Genomic DNA, 15,961 nt, shown 5'->3' with positions numbered 1-15,961 from the left:
AGTTATGCAAAATGGATCTGAACATCACAAATGAACACGCAAGCCCTATCTTTCCAAGGCCCAATTCACAGCGCCACCGAAACACACTTTACAACAGATGCACATGGGCGGCGCTCAGGCTAACGAGAACTATTAAGGATAAGATCTCAAGTCTTAATTAATAGAGGGATTTGGGCTCTCGCTACCAAGGATTAGGCAGCAATTGCTCTGATGTATTGCTCACAATTATTATTCTGTCACATAAAGGAAGGAGCCGAGTTACCGAGCATCATTTCACACATCGCTAGCACAGCATTATGTCATCCTGATGTATCATATGTGGCATGTATGATGTAGGTTTCTTGTTTTGCATGCAGGAGGTGAAATGATGCATCTGTTCGGTAACTAGGTCGCATGCATGGTGAATCTCGCATGACATGGACATGCATTCCTGTGCAGACATTGACCGTAAGAGAGGTGGCATCACAAATCTAGGTAAATGTTTTGTGAATTATTTGGATAAATGTAAAATATAACTTTGCAACCACGCTAGCTACAAGTACATATCGTGTTACATCTGTTTTGGATGTACAAATATACAGCCGTAAGCAAGTGGAGCGATTATGGGACACGGTGTGGGTGTTAAACTCTTTTGCCCGCCATAAATTCATGGAGCCCATGCTGACTGTTTGCTGTATGCGAAGGAACTACCAACATTTTGCAGCCAGCTTTCAAGTCAAAATATTTGATGCAAGACATTTATATTCTGCAAGGTTGTAGCAGAATGAAATTGCAATATTATAATATTTAATTTTGACTTAACAGAGAAACATCTGGCATAATCAATCTTTATATTCATGCACCCAAACCTGCCCAACAAAGCATTAGATATGCATTAAAATGTGTTCAATAATGTATTCAAAGTTCCCCAGAATAGAAGGTTGTAAGCAGAAAGACGCGGTATAAAGCAGGGTACGGTACATGCTGACGCATGTTCCATTTTCTGTGGTTGTCCAATTGAATGAATTTATGAGGAAGTGACGCAACAATTCAAGAGTGTGCTGGTTGACCAATTATTGTGTGAAAGATGTTTAAAAAAAATTGCATCACTGACAATCTGTCCTATCTTGTTTGAAGAGCTCGGCTTGATTGGCTAGTTTGTGTAAGAGCCTCTCTAGCAGCAGCAGCGGGCAGAAGCCACTTCAGGCATTTCAGATTGGTCTTGTACTGTCAGCATCCATAAAGATGACAAGGGAGCCTGTATATTGGCAGCGGGGTCTGCTGCCATGTGTCATCTGTTTCTTTAGGGCCCAGTTGAGGACACAAGGGGGCAGGATCTGATTCAGCTCCGGGACTAAAGGCAGGCCAGCAGGCCCAACAGGCTCATTGTAATGTCAAATAAAAGCATTGGAAGCCTTGTTGGTACAGAAAGGCCGGCCACCCATTGTTTCTGTCCTCGCTCTTCACGCCTGGTACCGACCAAGGCTGCGCCCCCACTCGTTAAATAAGCATAGGCCTTGCTTAACGACCATTACCACTGTGCTCAGTCTGACTCGGTGGATTGTTACGGTGAATAGATGTGTCCTATTCTGTGCTGGGGCCAAGCATGGAATGAATTACACAGAGTAGAGAGTACTCCTTCTCCATGGCTAATATGAGCCCCACTTAGGAGTGTGATCCTTGTCCCCGTTCCATCAGACCAGGGTCCACTTTGGCACACAGCCTTTGTGCGATCACACGCTAATTATGGATATTAGCTGAATCTATTATAGATGTATCCTTGTTCATAATAGTTTTAATGAGTCGTTGGCAATAAGGAAAGTCTATTGAAATGTGTGTGAGAGAATCCAAGCTTTGGAACATTTCTCGTTTGCTAAGGAAAGCCTGAGGATGTGATGGTAAAGAGGCATGCCGGCAATCCTCCATGCCGTCTGAGAGGCCAGTAAGCTGTTTCATGGTTGGCTGTAGGATTAGAACGAGGAGGCCACCTGACCTTCTGCCATTCTCCAGCTTCTGAGAAGTGCTCCAAGTTTAATGAAAACAACTAAATGAATATACATAACAACGGTATATAACAAAAACCAACACAGCACACAGTGATTCTACAACTGATACCGGCTGAAACCAATTTATGAAGCGATAGAAAAGACCTGGAGGACAGAGCTCCACGCAGGAAGCTTTGGACTTCCTCCATGCACCTCCAGAGTAAGAACGCAGCAGGGTTGGGCCGGGCATACGGGCAAGATGCCCGACCGCTATAGCCTTGGAGCAGCTTTGAATATGACCAGCGACAGAGACTTGTACTGCCTTACGGCTGCAACAGATGCCTCTTTCGGCTGCGCTCGATCAATATCACAGAACGTCTAATCAGCCGGGCTGAAGGCCCGGCCACTCTTTTTGTGTGAAGTATTCTCTTGTGCCTCGCATGTGCAACTGTGTGATGAGAAGTGCCGCATAAGATGGAGCTGCCGGACTTGACGAGGTGACGCGCTGCCGAACAAAACAATTGGATTATGAGCTTAAAAGAGGGAAGGCACAGAAATGGTGGGCCAAGAATGGTGACATTTGCAGGAGCAGGAAATATCCGTCTTCATTTAGAGTTTAGTGTTGACTGTCTCTTCTTTTCCCATAAGCGTCTGCGACATATACATACATGACTCGCATACAGTAAGCTTTACACATGAAGGATTCATTTAATCTTTTAGTGTGAGGATGAGTGAAAATCCATATTTATGTTCATTTGTATTTATACTGTATTTGTCCCGTTTACACTCTTCTACAATGGCCCAGTGCTCCCAGACTGACATATCTAGTATTCAAATATTTGGATGTTAAAATGTTATCCTTGTCCTTCCTGTTTTCTGTGCATGTGTCCATATGGATTACACCCCTCTCTTGTCACTTCCACCATATGTTCTCTCTCTTGCACATTGGTGGCACAATCACACACTGGAGTAATTCCAGATTTGTATCAAGTAGACTGTGTTTGATTCATCTCTCTCTCTCTCTCTCTCTCTCTCTCTCTCTCTCTTATACATTGAAGGTGAAGCATTAAGTCCTATTCCTTGTTTGCACCGTAAAGTCATCTTATTACCACAGCACCTTCAATGCACACAAGATACAGGCGTCTTTGTGTGTGTGTGTGCAGACATGGTGTCTCAAAATTTAAATCTTTTTACCGTCTCTTGTGGGAAACAGTTCTCCGACTAGCACTGCCCCATTGTGCATCACTTAGTAGAACTCAGCAAGAACAGTCCACATTGTTTGTGAACTTCGGGCTCCGAGTGTATTTCTATGGAGTGTGTGTGCCGGACCAAGAGTTCAGAACTCAAGGTTTCTTGCTAAAAAAAAAGGAAGAAAATTCTTAAAATGAATGCTGTGTCAAAAGCAGCCCATGAGTTGAATAAGCCCCTCTTCCCTTGACATTCTGCACATACGTATCGAAATACATTTCTGTATTTTGATCACTGAGCCACACAAAAAGTAAGACTGGGAACAAGAATGATTGTTTGGAATGGAAAGTTGAAATTGGCAATTTTCATGGGACTAAATCACTCAGAAGGGGTTATGTGTCACAAAGAGGATTCATGGCTTGTTTCTTCTTCTAAGTAAATCAGTGTTTTTGGCCACTCTATCTCTGTCCTCCTCCTGGAGCTGTGATCTGCACTCTCTTAGCTTGTGGGTGTGTTTTATGCATCAGGAATGAGCAGGCGTCGGGATGATCCCTGCTGTTTCCTCAGGAGTCTGGCCTGTGCGCGATTAAATGATTGGGATAATGATCTCAAAGTGAAAATGTAATTTGCTCTATAATTTTTTGACAAACAGAGGAACTACACTGCTTTCTGGAGTGTTTCTCCAACAGTGATAAAGGCAAATTACATCCAGTTATATGTATAATATCAAGTAATAAGTGTAATATTCAACCAAGATAATTACATCAACGGAAATGGTTGTTCTTTATGGCAGAGCATGTTTTGGCCACATTGGCCACCACCAGTACGAATGGTCTTCCCTGGTATAGTTGCTTACATATGTGTTCTTTGTAACAGCTAATGCAAGCTTCACATTTCCTGCCGCTGCTTCACATTACAAGCTTTCCACCAGGAACTCCTGCCAAGCTTTTATTGAGAAGCAGCTACAGAAAACTCATTTTATTTGTCATGAAGATAGGCGGCGCTTTGTTATAGCTGCACTATTGTATCAGTAAAAAATTGGTTGACACAACAAGATGTGGACATATTCTGCACTGCTCTGTCAGTGAGTTTGAATGTTGCAAAAGGCGAACGTGACCGGAGGGTAAAGCCACTGACATGTGAGCTGCAGGCTTTTACTGGTGCAAACCAACACACCTCCACCACGTCGTGAAGGTAAACCAGGCTGTCCTTTTTAGTATGTGTAACAATAATATGGATGTTCATTTCCCCATCCTATGAATGAAGGTCTATCTTATTTTATCTTATTTGCCGAGCAGCACAAGATGTAATCAGGCTTGCTCGTAGCACTGCGCATGTATCTCAGCGAGATGAAAAAAAAAAATGTCATTAAGGAAATCGGACTTAGCAGCTTTTCCCTCCCGCATGCTCCCCTCTCACTGCAGTTAGGCTTCACATATCTGCAACTGAGGTCGAGGAGAGGAGCGCAGTGGAGGGTAAATGTCTTCAATGTAAAGGGTAATTTCACCTCAGGGAACATTGAACACTAGGTGTGGAAAGTAGGCTGGTCTTGGTGTCGTAGAGTGGCCAAACTTCCTCAGAGGTCACAAAAGAAGCTGAGAGTCGATGTGTGTGTGTGTGTGTGTGGGGGGGGGTGAAGGCAGCTGACTGTGAATGTAATTGACCATGGTAATCGACATTACATGGGACAACTAAAGACAGCAGGGCGAGGATCCTGCCATCTAGAGCTATGGTGAGTGAGGCCTTTTTGCAAGAAAAACATGAATGTTGGTGCTAGTTAGAATCTTCTCTTTATACTGCTGTGGTAGTGGTATGGGTGAATAAAACAAAGTTGTTTCCACAGCCCCTTTCACACTGGTCAAATAACAGCTAACATCTTAGGCTTTTGTATTTAGTGGGAATGGTTACAGTTGGCAAAGTAGGACAAATGACTCTGCAGTAGTCACAGGTATTAATTGCTATGTGACACGCGTTGTAAATAAAATCAACAGGGATTTTAACAATTACTATAATTCATTAATGCACAAAAGATAAAACTCGTCAAAACCATCTTTTAGTCTTTCCACGGTTCCCAACCATCACAGACCCTGGTTTGAGAATTTGATAAGAGTGACTGAATAAACAACAGAAATAAAAGACGGTGGTACGCAGTAACATGTTGAACGTGACCCACAAGAAAACGAAAAAACAGAAAGGCTTACCCGTCTACTGCCAGTGGGGAATGAGTCGATCGCGTGTTTTCCCGTGTTTAAAAAATCTGCATATACGGTCAAATTTTAGTGGAAAAGGGTAGAAGGTATGCAAATTAGTGCCCGTGTGTGTGTGTGTGTGTGTGTGCAATCATTTTTTTCCGTGGACTAAAGCCCCTGTGTGGATCTTATGAGTGTCATGATGCAGTGCTTGGAGCTAGAGAGCTGTGCAAGTAATGGCCTCGCTCAGGCTAGATAATTAGTCAAATGCTGATTTCGACTCGACTCCCATAGGCACAGTGCCACCAAGGCTAAATATCACCCACTGAAGTGGTGCTTATCTCTCTGTGTGGGCTGGGGAAATAGCAGTACCATATAGCCTGTGTGTGTGGGTGTGTGTGTGTGTTTGAATGTACACGGCCCCTATTTGTTAACCTACTTGGGAGCGAACATTTATATTTGGATTTAGCTTGTTTGAGGTTCCTTAATCTTCTATTTTGTGTCATCATTAACCTACATGCCATGATGGAGCGCCACGCTGTAGGAGCTAGCTGTCAAGCTGTCAACCTGCCTCCCTCGTATTGACTTCACATTTGTCATTTCGAAGTACACAAAGCTCTCTCTGATGAGAATGTCTCTTGTCTTTTGTGTGTGTGTGTGTGTGTGTGTGTGTGTGTGTGTGCGCGCAGGAGCTCCAGTTTGAGCGGCTAACCAGGGAGCTAGAAGTGGAAAGGCAGATTGTGGCCAATCAGCTGGAAAGATGCAGACTCGGGGCCGAGTCGCCAGGCACTGGTAGCAGCAGCAGGTAATGAGAAGATGCACTCACACACACACACACACACACACACACACACATACAGAGCAACAATCCAACACATGGCGTTTTCATCCTTCACAGCAGTGACCATATTCCATAGTGTAACCTTATGGCATAGTGATGGAGCATCCCAGTTTGCTCACATATGACTGGACTGTAAATCTGAAAATGTGCCCCTCCTGTCCTGTTATTTAGAAACGGACAGCATTGCTCCGGCCTTCTCTTGGCTGATCAGGAAACACGGTTGTAGCAGTTAGCAATTTAAATCTGCAGGATTTTGTCCTGGCCGATTCACTGAAATCACTTTTATGTTGAGCTGGAATGGAAATGTAAACGGCTGTCTCTGTGGGCAAAATATTCAGCCTGTGTTGATCAGTGACAGAATGTGTTTGTGAATGTGCGTGATAGTGGAGTGTCGTTTGCTCGGTGAAGCGCTGCTGGAGCTTCTGAGTTTGTTCTGGGAACTCATTCCCATTTCATCAGCTAAGAGACGACCAGGCTTCATCTTCATCACGCCTCAGTGGCCGCGCATTCTGTCCTGTGGGCTGCGCCTCAGACGTGTCGGGTTCATTTGTACAGCTCGATACCGCATACAATATCCCAAATGGGCTTCATAGAACTCCTGTGAAGAGGGGTTTGACACCAGTCTTCTATTGACACGTGGCGTCAACGTTCGACTCAATTTCATTTGACAAAGATACAGAAGATGAAGAGACGCACTGACATTATACTGCTAATAAAATACTGCAGAATAAAACATCACGGTTGAATATTTACATACAGATAATCTGTAATAACATGTATGTCTGCGTAAAAGTCACAGCAGCATGGTTTGAAATGTTGCGTGCGTGTTTTATAACTTTCATTCATGCATCACTGTTTTCAGTTGCACTTAATTAAACGATTCATAGGTGGACTGTCTTTTAGGTCTTGTTAAAATGTAATTCCTTAAAGCGGCAAGGGAAATGACAATAGAGGTGAATAGACTGTGACATTTAAGAGATTGCTTAATGGTCAGATTTGTGTGTGACGACATGTTTGTATGGCCCCGACCACTCAGGGTTTCTTTGTTGTTTACCGTGGTGATAAGACGCTGATACACCCCATCACGCTGGATGCTTACTGATATGGAGTATTGTTTCATGTGAGAGGAATAGCACTGTAAAAGGCGTTGATTACTTTGGTGACATACTGTTGACTACACAGTTCAGGCATCAGCTTCTTCTTTCGCCGTTGTTCCCTGCCGTATTTAAAAGTGCCTTACTGTCCGAAGTCTATCTGTAGAACACTGAATACTAATGTCCTTAAGTAATGCTCGCAGAAGTTGGACATGAACCCCAAGGTACCATCCCAGGCAGGTGTTTTTCACAACCTGATGCCAGGTTTGAGCCGCATTCGCTCTCAAATGGACCATGATGCAATTGTGATATATCTGGATCCATGACACTTGGCTGTAGTGTAATGGCTCTCTGTGATCTCGTCGGGCTTTTTAATAATAAGCCCTTACACGATGCGTTCTTGTACTCCAGCCTGCATACCTACAAAAGCGCCCACCTATCACCAGCAGATTGCCGTACTCGGGACTAAGAGTGTCAATTTCCCCTTTCTTCATTTTTAGAGAGATGCCGGTATGGAGCAGCTTCTAGTGCTGCCAAAAAGGTCTGAACAACAGCTCTCTGAAAATATACACATCCAGGCTATTTACTTTCATTTCCTCTTTCGGGAGTTCTGTGTTTTAGACCCCAAGTTTAGTGTGTACAACAACCACGGCAGTGATCATATTTGGAGATATAAGCGACACATTTGCTTTCCGGTGGTTGTCCCGTACAGTCGCTCATGACATTTAACAAACTGAGTGGCAGCTCAAGATACATTTTTAGAATAAAAGCTAGAGAACTAGGCACTCTTTCTTTACACGATATATAAAAAAGGTTCTTTTTGTGTGCCTGTCACAATGAGAATTAGCAGCCCAATTTGTTTTGTGAAGCATTTACCTCATTGTCAGTGACGGGGTTTAACATTTAGCCTGCCAAAAGAAACATAAGACAACAATAACTTCTACATGAGTCGGTGGACTAAACAAGCCAAATACCAGTAAATATAGAACATTGATTTGAACTCTCGTGAGAAGGCAATTGTCTCCCAAAACATTCAGTTCCTGGAACTGTTCAGTCAAAAAGGGGCTCTGGTTGTCAGTTCAGTGATTTGAGGCTGCAGCTGTTTTGCAACATTTGGTTTGACGGTGCTGATAGCAGCTTGACTCTTGTTGATGAGCAGACTGTTTTCACGCACTGTGCCGTTGTGTTCAAGGGATCCCCATTTATTTTCCTTCATGTTTTTAGCAGAAAAAAATCATTCCTGCTCCTTTTGTCAGTAACATTTTGGATGCAAACCCCAAAAAGTAAGAAGTGGTTGAGTACTTTCCTTTCACCTCTCTTCACTGTTGCCACAGAGATAGAAGTGCTTTCGGTGTTTGGCCACACGACCTCTCAGAAACATGTTTCAATAATCAGGTGTCTTCAGTGGTAGTCTACATTTGTTGTCCAGTTCTCCTCCTAGGGACTCTGACGAGGCAAAGCAAGTGTATTTGTACAGCACATTTCAACAACAAGGCAATCCAACGTGCTTCACATAAAACCATTAAAAGCATCAAAACATACGGCAAAAGAAAAGGAGATTTAAAAACAATTAACAACATTGATTGAAACATTAAAAACAGTCTTTAAAACACGAAATACAGTAGTAAAATGCAGATATTGATTAATATCCTTGAATCTGGTTCAATTAAAGGCATGCAGCAAACAGAAAAGTCTTCAATCTTGAGTTAAAGGAGCTGAGGGTCTGACATGGAAGGACAATTCAAATGTCACTGGACATCTGTGTGTGAATGGAGATTAGCCTTTAACCATTGAGTTCACACTGCTTGGCTCAATAGCTCAGCGGGACGTCTGCAGAGGTGATGGTGCACTTAAAGGGTTGTAATGGGAGTCATTACATTTCGCGACACCTCCGGAGTTGGCCGCTCCCTTCGTTTCTACAAGCTCACCTCTAGCAAAACCACTAAAAGATGCAACCTCCACCCGGCCAAAGGGGTTGATGGGAAATAAAGTGTCCTGTCAGGTTTAGGCCCGTAGTTTATCAGCAGTTTATCTGCAATTTTACGATCTCTTTATGCTGCCTTCATCCAGCCAGCTGGTCGACATGCAGCGGGCGCGTGGTGCACCATCACTATGGTCACCATTCTTCCACTTCATCTGCCATGGTTCAGTGGAGCACGGCTCCCCCAACTTCCTCTCTTGTAATTGCCTACGTGCTCATTAAAAGTGGGAGAGCCGTGCTTCTTAAAGCTCACCGAGTGTCACCGTAGATGGGAAAAAAATTGCAACATCAGGTAACGGCCAGAAAGAATATAGTCTGATTTATGCACAATCCTTGGGCATAGCATTGCGATGGTATCAGCGGATGAAATACAATGCTCAACTATATATCAAAATATTCTTTGTAGGTTTCTAGTGGGACTCTGTTAGCCCCTTGCGTCAACTATGAATTCAGCAATGCAGTTGCCAAAGCGGGCCTGTTTTCTCTCTTCCGCTCATAGCCTGCTCTACTATTGGGTGGAAGAGGAAACTTCCAGCACTAGTGGGTTCACCAGTAAAACTCCAGCTGACGGTTGCACTTTGCGCTTTCCTAATGTCGGGTGTGGATGCCTCAGGCCAAAGGTCTCCAGGGGATTTTTCGTCACGAAACAAATCTCACATTTCCCAATAGATTGAACGGATTTCGGCCCATAGTCTACTGGGAACTTGGTCTGATGCTTTCCTGCTCTTATCTTGCAATTAAGAATGATCCCTCATCTACTGACCGAGGCCGATTCATCATCGATCACCCACACGCTGTCCCTCGATCCTATCTGTTGTTGCTGCTTGGTATATCCTCGGTGTTGTGGCCGAGCACTCACAGACTGCGATCGCTCTCTCGCTCGACCATTATTCTGCCACGATATTCTCTGGAGACCGAGTATCGCTCTGAATTGTTCTCTGTGCTGGAATATACACTGGCTTGCATGTCAGGGTTACTTTAGGGTGACAGGATACTGTGGGCTTGTACACTCGGTGCGTGTGATTATACTGTATGATCACTTCTGATTTCACTTGTCCTTGGGCAGTTTCAGCTCCCATCAGGATGTATCCAATCCCCTGGCCTTGTTTTTGGGGGGCTTTGTTTGCTGATGGCTCCTCAAAAACACGAGCTGTCCCCAAAGGGCCCCTTTTAGGTCTTGATAAACACAGATGACAGGAATGGACTTTACATCTGAGTTGTAAACATAAAATCTGCTCTTAGGCTGTATACTCTGAATCTCCGAGCTGTTTATCTCAAACAGAGATTACCATCTCTGACCCTGTTGTTAACGGCCCAAGGAAAGAAATGCGTGACGCTAAAAAGTGTCTCTTCCAGATGATGTCACACATGTCTTTCACCGTGGTGCTTCTGGTTTTGTGGTGTGCATGTATTCACTGTTCCATCTCCTGCTTTCTCCCATACAGCTCGTCTGAGAAGTCCCTGCCGTGGAGAACTGCAGGTATGTCAACTCAAACACTGAACGATTGGATAGCTGTCCCTCTTCCTAACGTAATCAGTTTTTGCCGTGCATTTTAACCAAGTATACGTGCATTCAGACCACATGAAGTGTCCTCTGCACTCACTCATTGGTAACCTGATAGTTACGCATGGTGCGATATTTGTCAAACACTTAATATGGAGCAACAAATGGGTGCTCAGTGTATGAGCAACAGAAACACTTCATATTTCATATCTCATATGTGTATACAACCACTCAATCTGATCTTCTACTGATGTCTCTTGTGTTGCATTATCCTATTTTATACTTGCTGCCGTGGACATCATTCAATACTAAAATACATCGACTTATTCAGGTGTCCTCTCTAAAGGTTTGAAGCAACCTTCATTAATTCCTGTTCCTGGTTCGACCCTGACTACACCAGTCGGTGATCAATAACCGCCGTTGGACATGAATACCCATCTGCTTGGCTTGATTCTTGGTTTACTTTATGAGGTCCACACTACATGACAGTAGACCGTTCTGTTCAGTATCACACTGATGTAGATGGTAAACAGTGACATGTGTGCTATCAGTGAGGCTTAACTGTTGCGCTAAGTGCTTCTGAATTATTTAATATTGGCAGAAAGTGCGTGCATCTTTTTGTACGGGGTCTGTTAAGGGTGTGTGTTTGTGTGTGTGTGTAATGCAGTTTAGGCATGTTTTTACATTTCCTTAATAATCACATGAGACATTTCAACCAAGCTGACATTAATGGACAGCCTAAGGCCGTTTCTTGTTTTAATATTTATCTAAGCTACGTCTGCCCACTCGCACACAGCACCGTCAGTGATGTGGAGCGGAAGGATCTCTGTCAGACCCCTTCGGTCTCTTTAGTGTTTGTTTAAGGATCTTCACCAGAGACCTGATAATGAATTGAATACACGAATATATTTCATGGCTTATTTATTGCAGAGTGGAACTTAGCAACATTTCTGCAATGGCCATTCATCTTTTATTGTCAATCCTGTCTGCAAAGCCCAAAGGGTTATACATGTACATATGCACTGGGAATATTAATTCTACACCGTTTTCTCATTTGCTGCCCATTCCCCATTTCCTCGCTGAATGCTTTTCATTAGGGTTTGAACAGCGCCGGGAGACGAATCACAATCACTGTTTTTTGCTTCGCATTGATTTCTCATCGTAGTGTAGATGATAAATGATAGTCAGATGTGGCAGTGTACTTTTTCCAATCGGAATGAATTAAAGTGTAAACGGTGGCACATAGCGTAATGGGCCACGTTTGTCTGGGAGGCCTATTGGCAACGGGAGCCGCCGCGTGTCGCCCGCTGTCTTGAGGGTTTCGGATAGAAGTGTTAGTGTGGAAACAGCCTTTTAGCCGCAGGAAATGTCAATGCAGTCACACCTCGTGTCCACTGAGAGTGGAAAACACCCCGGAATGAAAGCTTTCTGTCCGTTTCTGTCCCCCGTCTTCTTCTTTCTTCAGATATTTATTCTCCCAATATGCTGACAGCTTAACATGTCGTCATCATCACACTTGCCAGTCTTGAGACCTTAAAAAATGGGAAGGATCCCGATAAGATACTTAGTTTCCTGCAATCTTGTGATTTTTAAATCATGAAAATACCAAAATAATAAGTACACTCAACAGTTTTGGTGTTAAATAGCCTACTTTTAAGTTGACTGTTTTGGTTGCTGTCATTGGTCACCTGCCCAGCTCCTCAAACCGCAGCTCGATTTCTCACAGACGACAATTATTTCCACTCACTTTTTCTTGTTCCCAGCCCATTGGATGCCTAGCAGGCTCGTAATTATAAGCCTGTGGTCCCTTTACATGCTTATAAATATGTATGTTTTTTAACCTCAACAGGCTCAAAGTTAGCACTAGAATTCAGATGTATTATTAGTTAACCTGTGACACGTCTGGTTTCTTTGTTTTAAAGTTAAAATGAAAAGTGGCTAACAAAAGCTAGTCCAGATTTCCATAAGTAGTAGAGATACATATTCAACTGCAAAAATAAGTTTTAAAATCTATCCTGTGGAAGAACTTACAGCTCTGTTCTTCAGCTTCGTAGAGAAAAAACGAAATACTCGATCCAGAGTGGCCATGTTATGGCTGAAAACGGCAACATTGAAATTGAAACTTATGGGAGACTTTATTGTGAATGCCAAACAACGACTGCCATGCATAGATAACGGGAGCCAGTGATGTTTCATCTTCAATGTGTGAAAAAAGGGGCTTCTGTCTCTCTTTCTGTCTTTCCAGTTGTCTCCCCCTCTTCATTTTCTGTTCTGGCTTTTTGGCATCTAATTTATCAAACAGGGTCAAGGCTCAGTATAAAAACCCTGTGGTCTGAAAAACGACACACTGTGTGCCAGACACAGAGTCACTGCTGGGATCGGAGGAGACAAAACACAAGTTCAGTCCTGTTATTACTTCCGTTTGAAGGACATATAAAAGCTTCCTGGTCTTATAAAACCTAGACTCTCATGGGTTTTCTGTCAATACTTTAACAAGTCTCTTGTATCGCCCACATGGAATTTTAATGACGTTCTCTCTGTATGTCAGGGCCCGTCGCCAAAGAGCGTTTGGGTCCAAAAAAGTTCACGTCGAGAGAAAGAAAAAACAAGCTAGATTAACACTTGCTGCATCCTCTGCAATGTGTGGAAATGTGTTATTGAGTAAAGTTGTAATGGCTCTGTTATTAAAGAGAGGTGCTGAGGGTGCTGCAGCAACAACAACCCACCCCCAGGTGGGTGAGGTATATTATGCATATCATTATAAAGGTTTTCCTGTCACGTTACACCCCACCTCTCCCAGTTGCTGTCACCTGCGATATATTTGTTTTAATTATTTCAAGCAGCGCAAGATTGCCAGATGGTTTCCACAAGAATCTTTTTACAGTGTGCCGTAGTAATTTGTCTGTAGGCCTATTAATGTGAGGTTTGGACCAGATTCAGACTCTCTAGCATGAAGAAAATATCATTAAAATCCAGCTTTTAACCAGCAGTTGCATTAAATAAATGTGGCTTTGTGCTGTCAGTGTTGTTATACGGACGAGTAAAGTAGCCTACATTTCTTAACTGTGCTGTTTTAATACAGTCATATTGTTTTTGCTGACAAAACATATGGGTCTGTCAAGATGTGATTGATGGTTGCATGGCAAAAACAAGGAGAGAGAGACGGTGCAAAAGTGACAGTGAGGGGCGAGCAAGAAAGCAAGACTAAACAGAAACTTTAATTTATAAAGTTGTCATTTTAAGCAGGGTTATGTATTCAATTATAAAGGGACACGACTGGCAAGGTGTTTGGCAAATAGCGAGGATGTTTGAGTCCGACTGGACCTACTGAAGTCACAGAGGAAAGGCGGGGCCGACCGTCACACGACGAGCCAAATGTGTATTCTGGCAATCTGACTTGTGACCCACTTTCAGTCCCATCTGTAAATGGGCAAACTTGCTTCAATCTTCAGAGGTGGGAGTGCAAAATGCCAGGTGGTCAAACACCACACTTGGCTTAAGTGTCAACAGATTTTCTCAACAGGTCAGTTTGGGCAACAAGGCGGCTCCTTCATGGGATTAAACTCTTATTTTCGCGGCCGCTAATCGGGCAGGATTTAAAGAAATGAAAACCTGGCTGCCAGTGTTTGCCTCTCTGTTCCCCTCCACTTGCTGGCTTTTGTTGCAGTGATTGCAGAGTAACTCATTGACACTGGTCACGCTTAACTAGATTGGGATTACGCGGGAACATTGTGCGCAGTCCCATAAGAGGGCTGATTCCAGTTCCTGTTTTCCTGAAGAGAGGAAGATGAAGGGGAATGTTAGAGCAGCGAAACTATTCCGATTTAATGACTCCACTGTACACAAGCGTGGAACTAATGTCGCGGAAATCATTGTCCGTTGTTGTTTTCTCTCAACTCCATCAATTGTTCACTGCTTTAATGACTATTATAATCTTTCCATGCAAAGCCCGGACTCTTATTGTTTCAGACTCGAAGCCTTGCCTCTTTGTCTGAGTCCCTGCTCTGCTGTGTCTTCCCAGATGCCGCCGCAGCGGACACCAAGTCTCGGGTGACTGACAGCTCCCAGTCGCCCAGCTACCGCATCAGGACCGAGTCAGAGCAGGTGCCTCTGTACTCCCCGAAGCAGGCCTCCCTCCATGAAAGTGAGGGTCTGTTATTCTCTCCACCGTGTGCGGTTTTCTTTCCTCTCACTCCCACCTTCGTTTTTCTTACCTTTCTATCGTTACTTCTCCTTTGATGACACAGAAAGCCTGTTTCCCCCCTGCAGCGTTGCCCTTTATACTTTGACTGTCATCTATAGCAACTGATCCCTCATCACAGCTTATGAAAGGCTGAATGTACCACGGCACACTGAATTACAGCGGTAGCAGGACAGTTCTTCCCCGCTGTGCCATTTGTCATTAGCAATGCTGTCTAGGTAAAGGTCATGTTTATTATGAAACCACGTATGATGTGTCTCCTGTTCCTCCAACCCGTCCTTCTACTCTCTCTCTCTCTCTCTCTCTCACTATTTCTGCATTTCATTTTTGGCCTTCTCTTTCTGTCACGCTCTCTCAGGGTCCGCGGGGAATTCGCGTAGCTCAACTCAGATGAACTCGTACACGGACAGTGGCTACCAGGATGCCGGCAGTGGCTACGTCAGCAGCCAGAACCTGGGCAAGGCTGAGCTGAGGATGCAGCACTCCTTCCCTGGCGCCGGCACTGGTACCCTGGGGAGGAATACCAGGGCCGAGGGCCAGGCTTCAGCCCAGGTACTGCCAGCAATCAACAGACAACATATTGCTGTTTTCAAGCACAAAATGTATTTTTGACGTATTACCTTCTGAGTAACACCAACATATATTCAGTTATACAGTCACTGCTCATAATGTCCAAGGCCTCATGAAGTTGAATTACATCATTTACTATTAGCTTTTATAAGACAACAGAAATTGCTGTTATATATTTTTTCAGTGACGGTAGTGATGTAATGCTTAAAGAAACAGAAGGCGCACTGAGCATGTGACATAATCATGCTTCATACAGCGCTGTACACACAGACCACTGAGAAACCAAATGGCGCCGTCACACACAACAGAGGGAGGGGGGGGGATTAATATGGCAGTAAAGTCATCCCCTTGTCATGAATTGGTTCATGTAATGCTGTGTTTATTAGCATGTCATGCTTGTTAATGATTTTACAGCTCCTGAATGAAACG

The 15,961-nt window shown here is 43.8% G+C and overlaps 1 protein-coding gene across 1 annotated transcript in view; it reads left to right on the top strand.

Moving 5' to 3' along the window:
• The window catches only part of pkp4 (plakophilin 4), a 62,065-nt gene that overhangs the window by 21,693 nt on the left and 24,411 nt on the right, over positions 1-15,961 (top strand). Inside the window, exons 3-6 of the mRNA XM_079276452.1 lie at positions 6,031-6,146; positions 10,703-10,737; positions 14,783-14,905; positions 15,321-15,514. Coding sequence (XP_079132578.1) covers positions 6,031-6,146; positions 10,703-10,737; positions 14,783-14,905; positions 15,321-15,514 — 468 coding nt within the window. The remainder of the gene's footprint in view (positions 1-6,030; positions 6,147-10,702; positions 10,738-14,782; positions 14,906-15,320; positions 15,515-15,961) is intronic.

The sequence above is a fragment of the Melanostigma gelatinosum genome, assembly GCF_949748355.1.
Source record: "Melanostigma gelatinosum genome assembly, chromosome: 10".
In the NCBI taxonomy this organism is placed as follows: domain Eukaryota; kingdom Metazoa; phylum Chordata; class Actinopteri; order Perciformes; family Zoarcidae; genus Melanostigma; species Melanostigma gelatinosum.
This window is presented reverse-complemented; position numbering and strand designations above follow the sequence as displayed.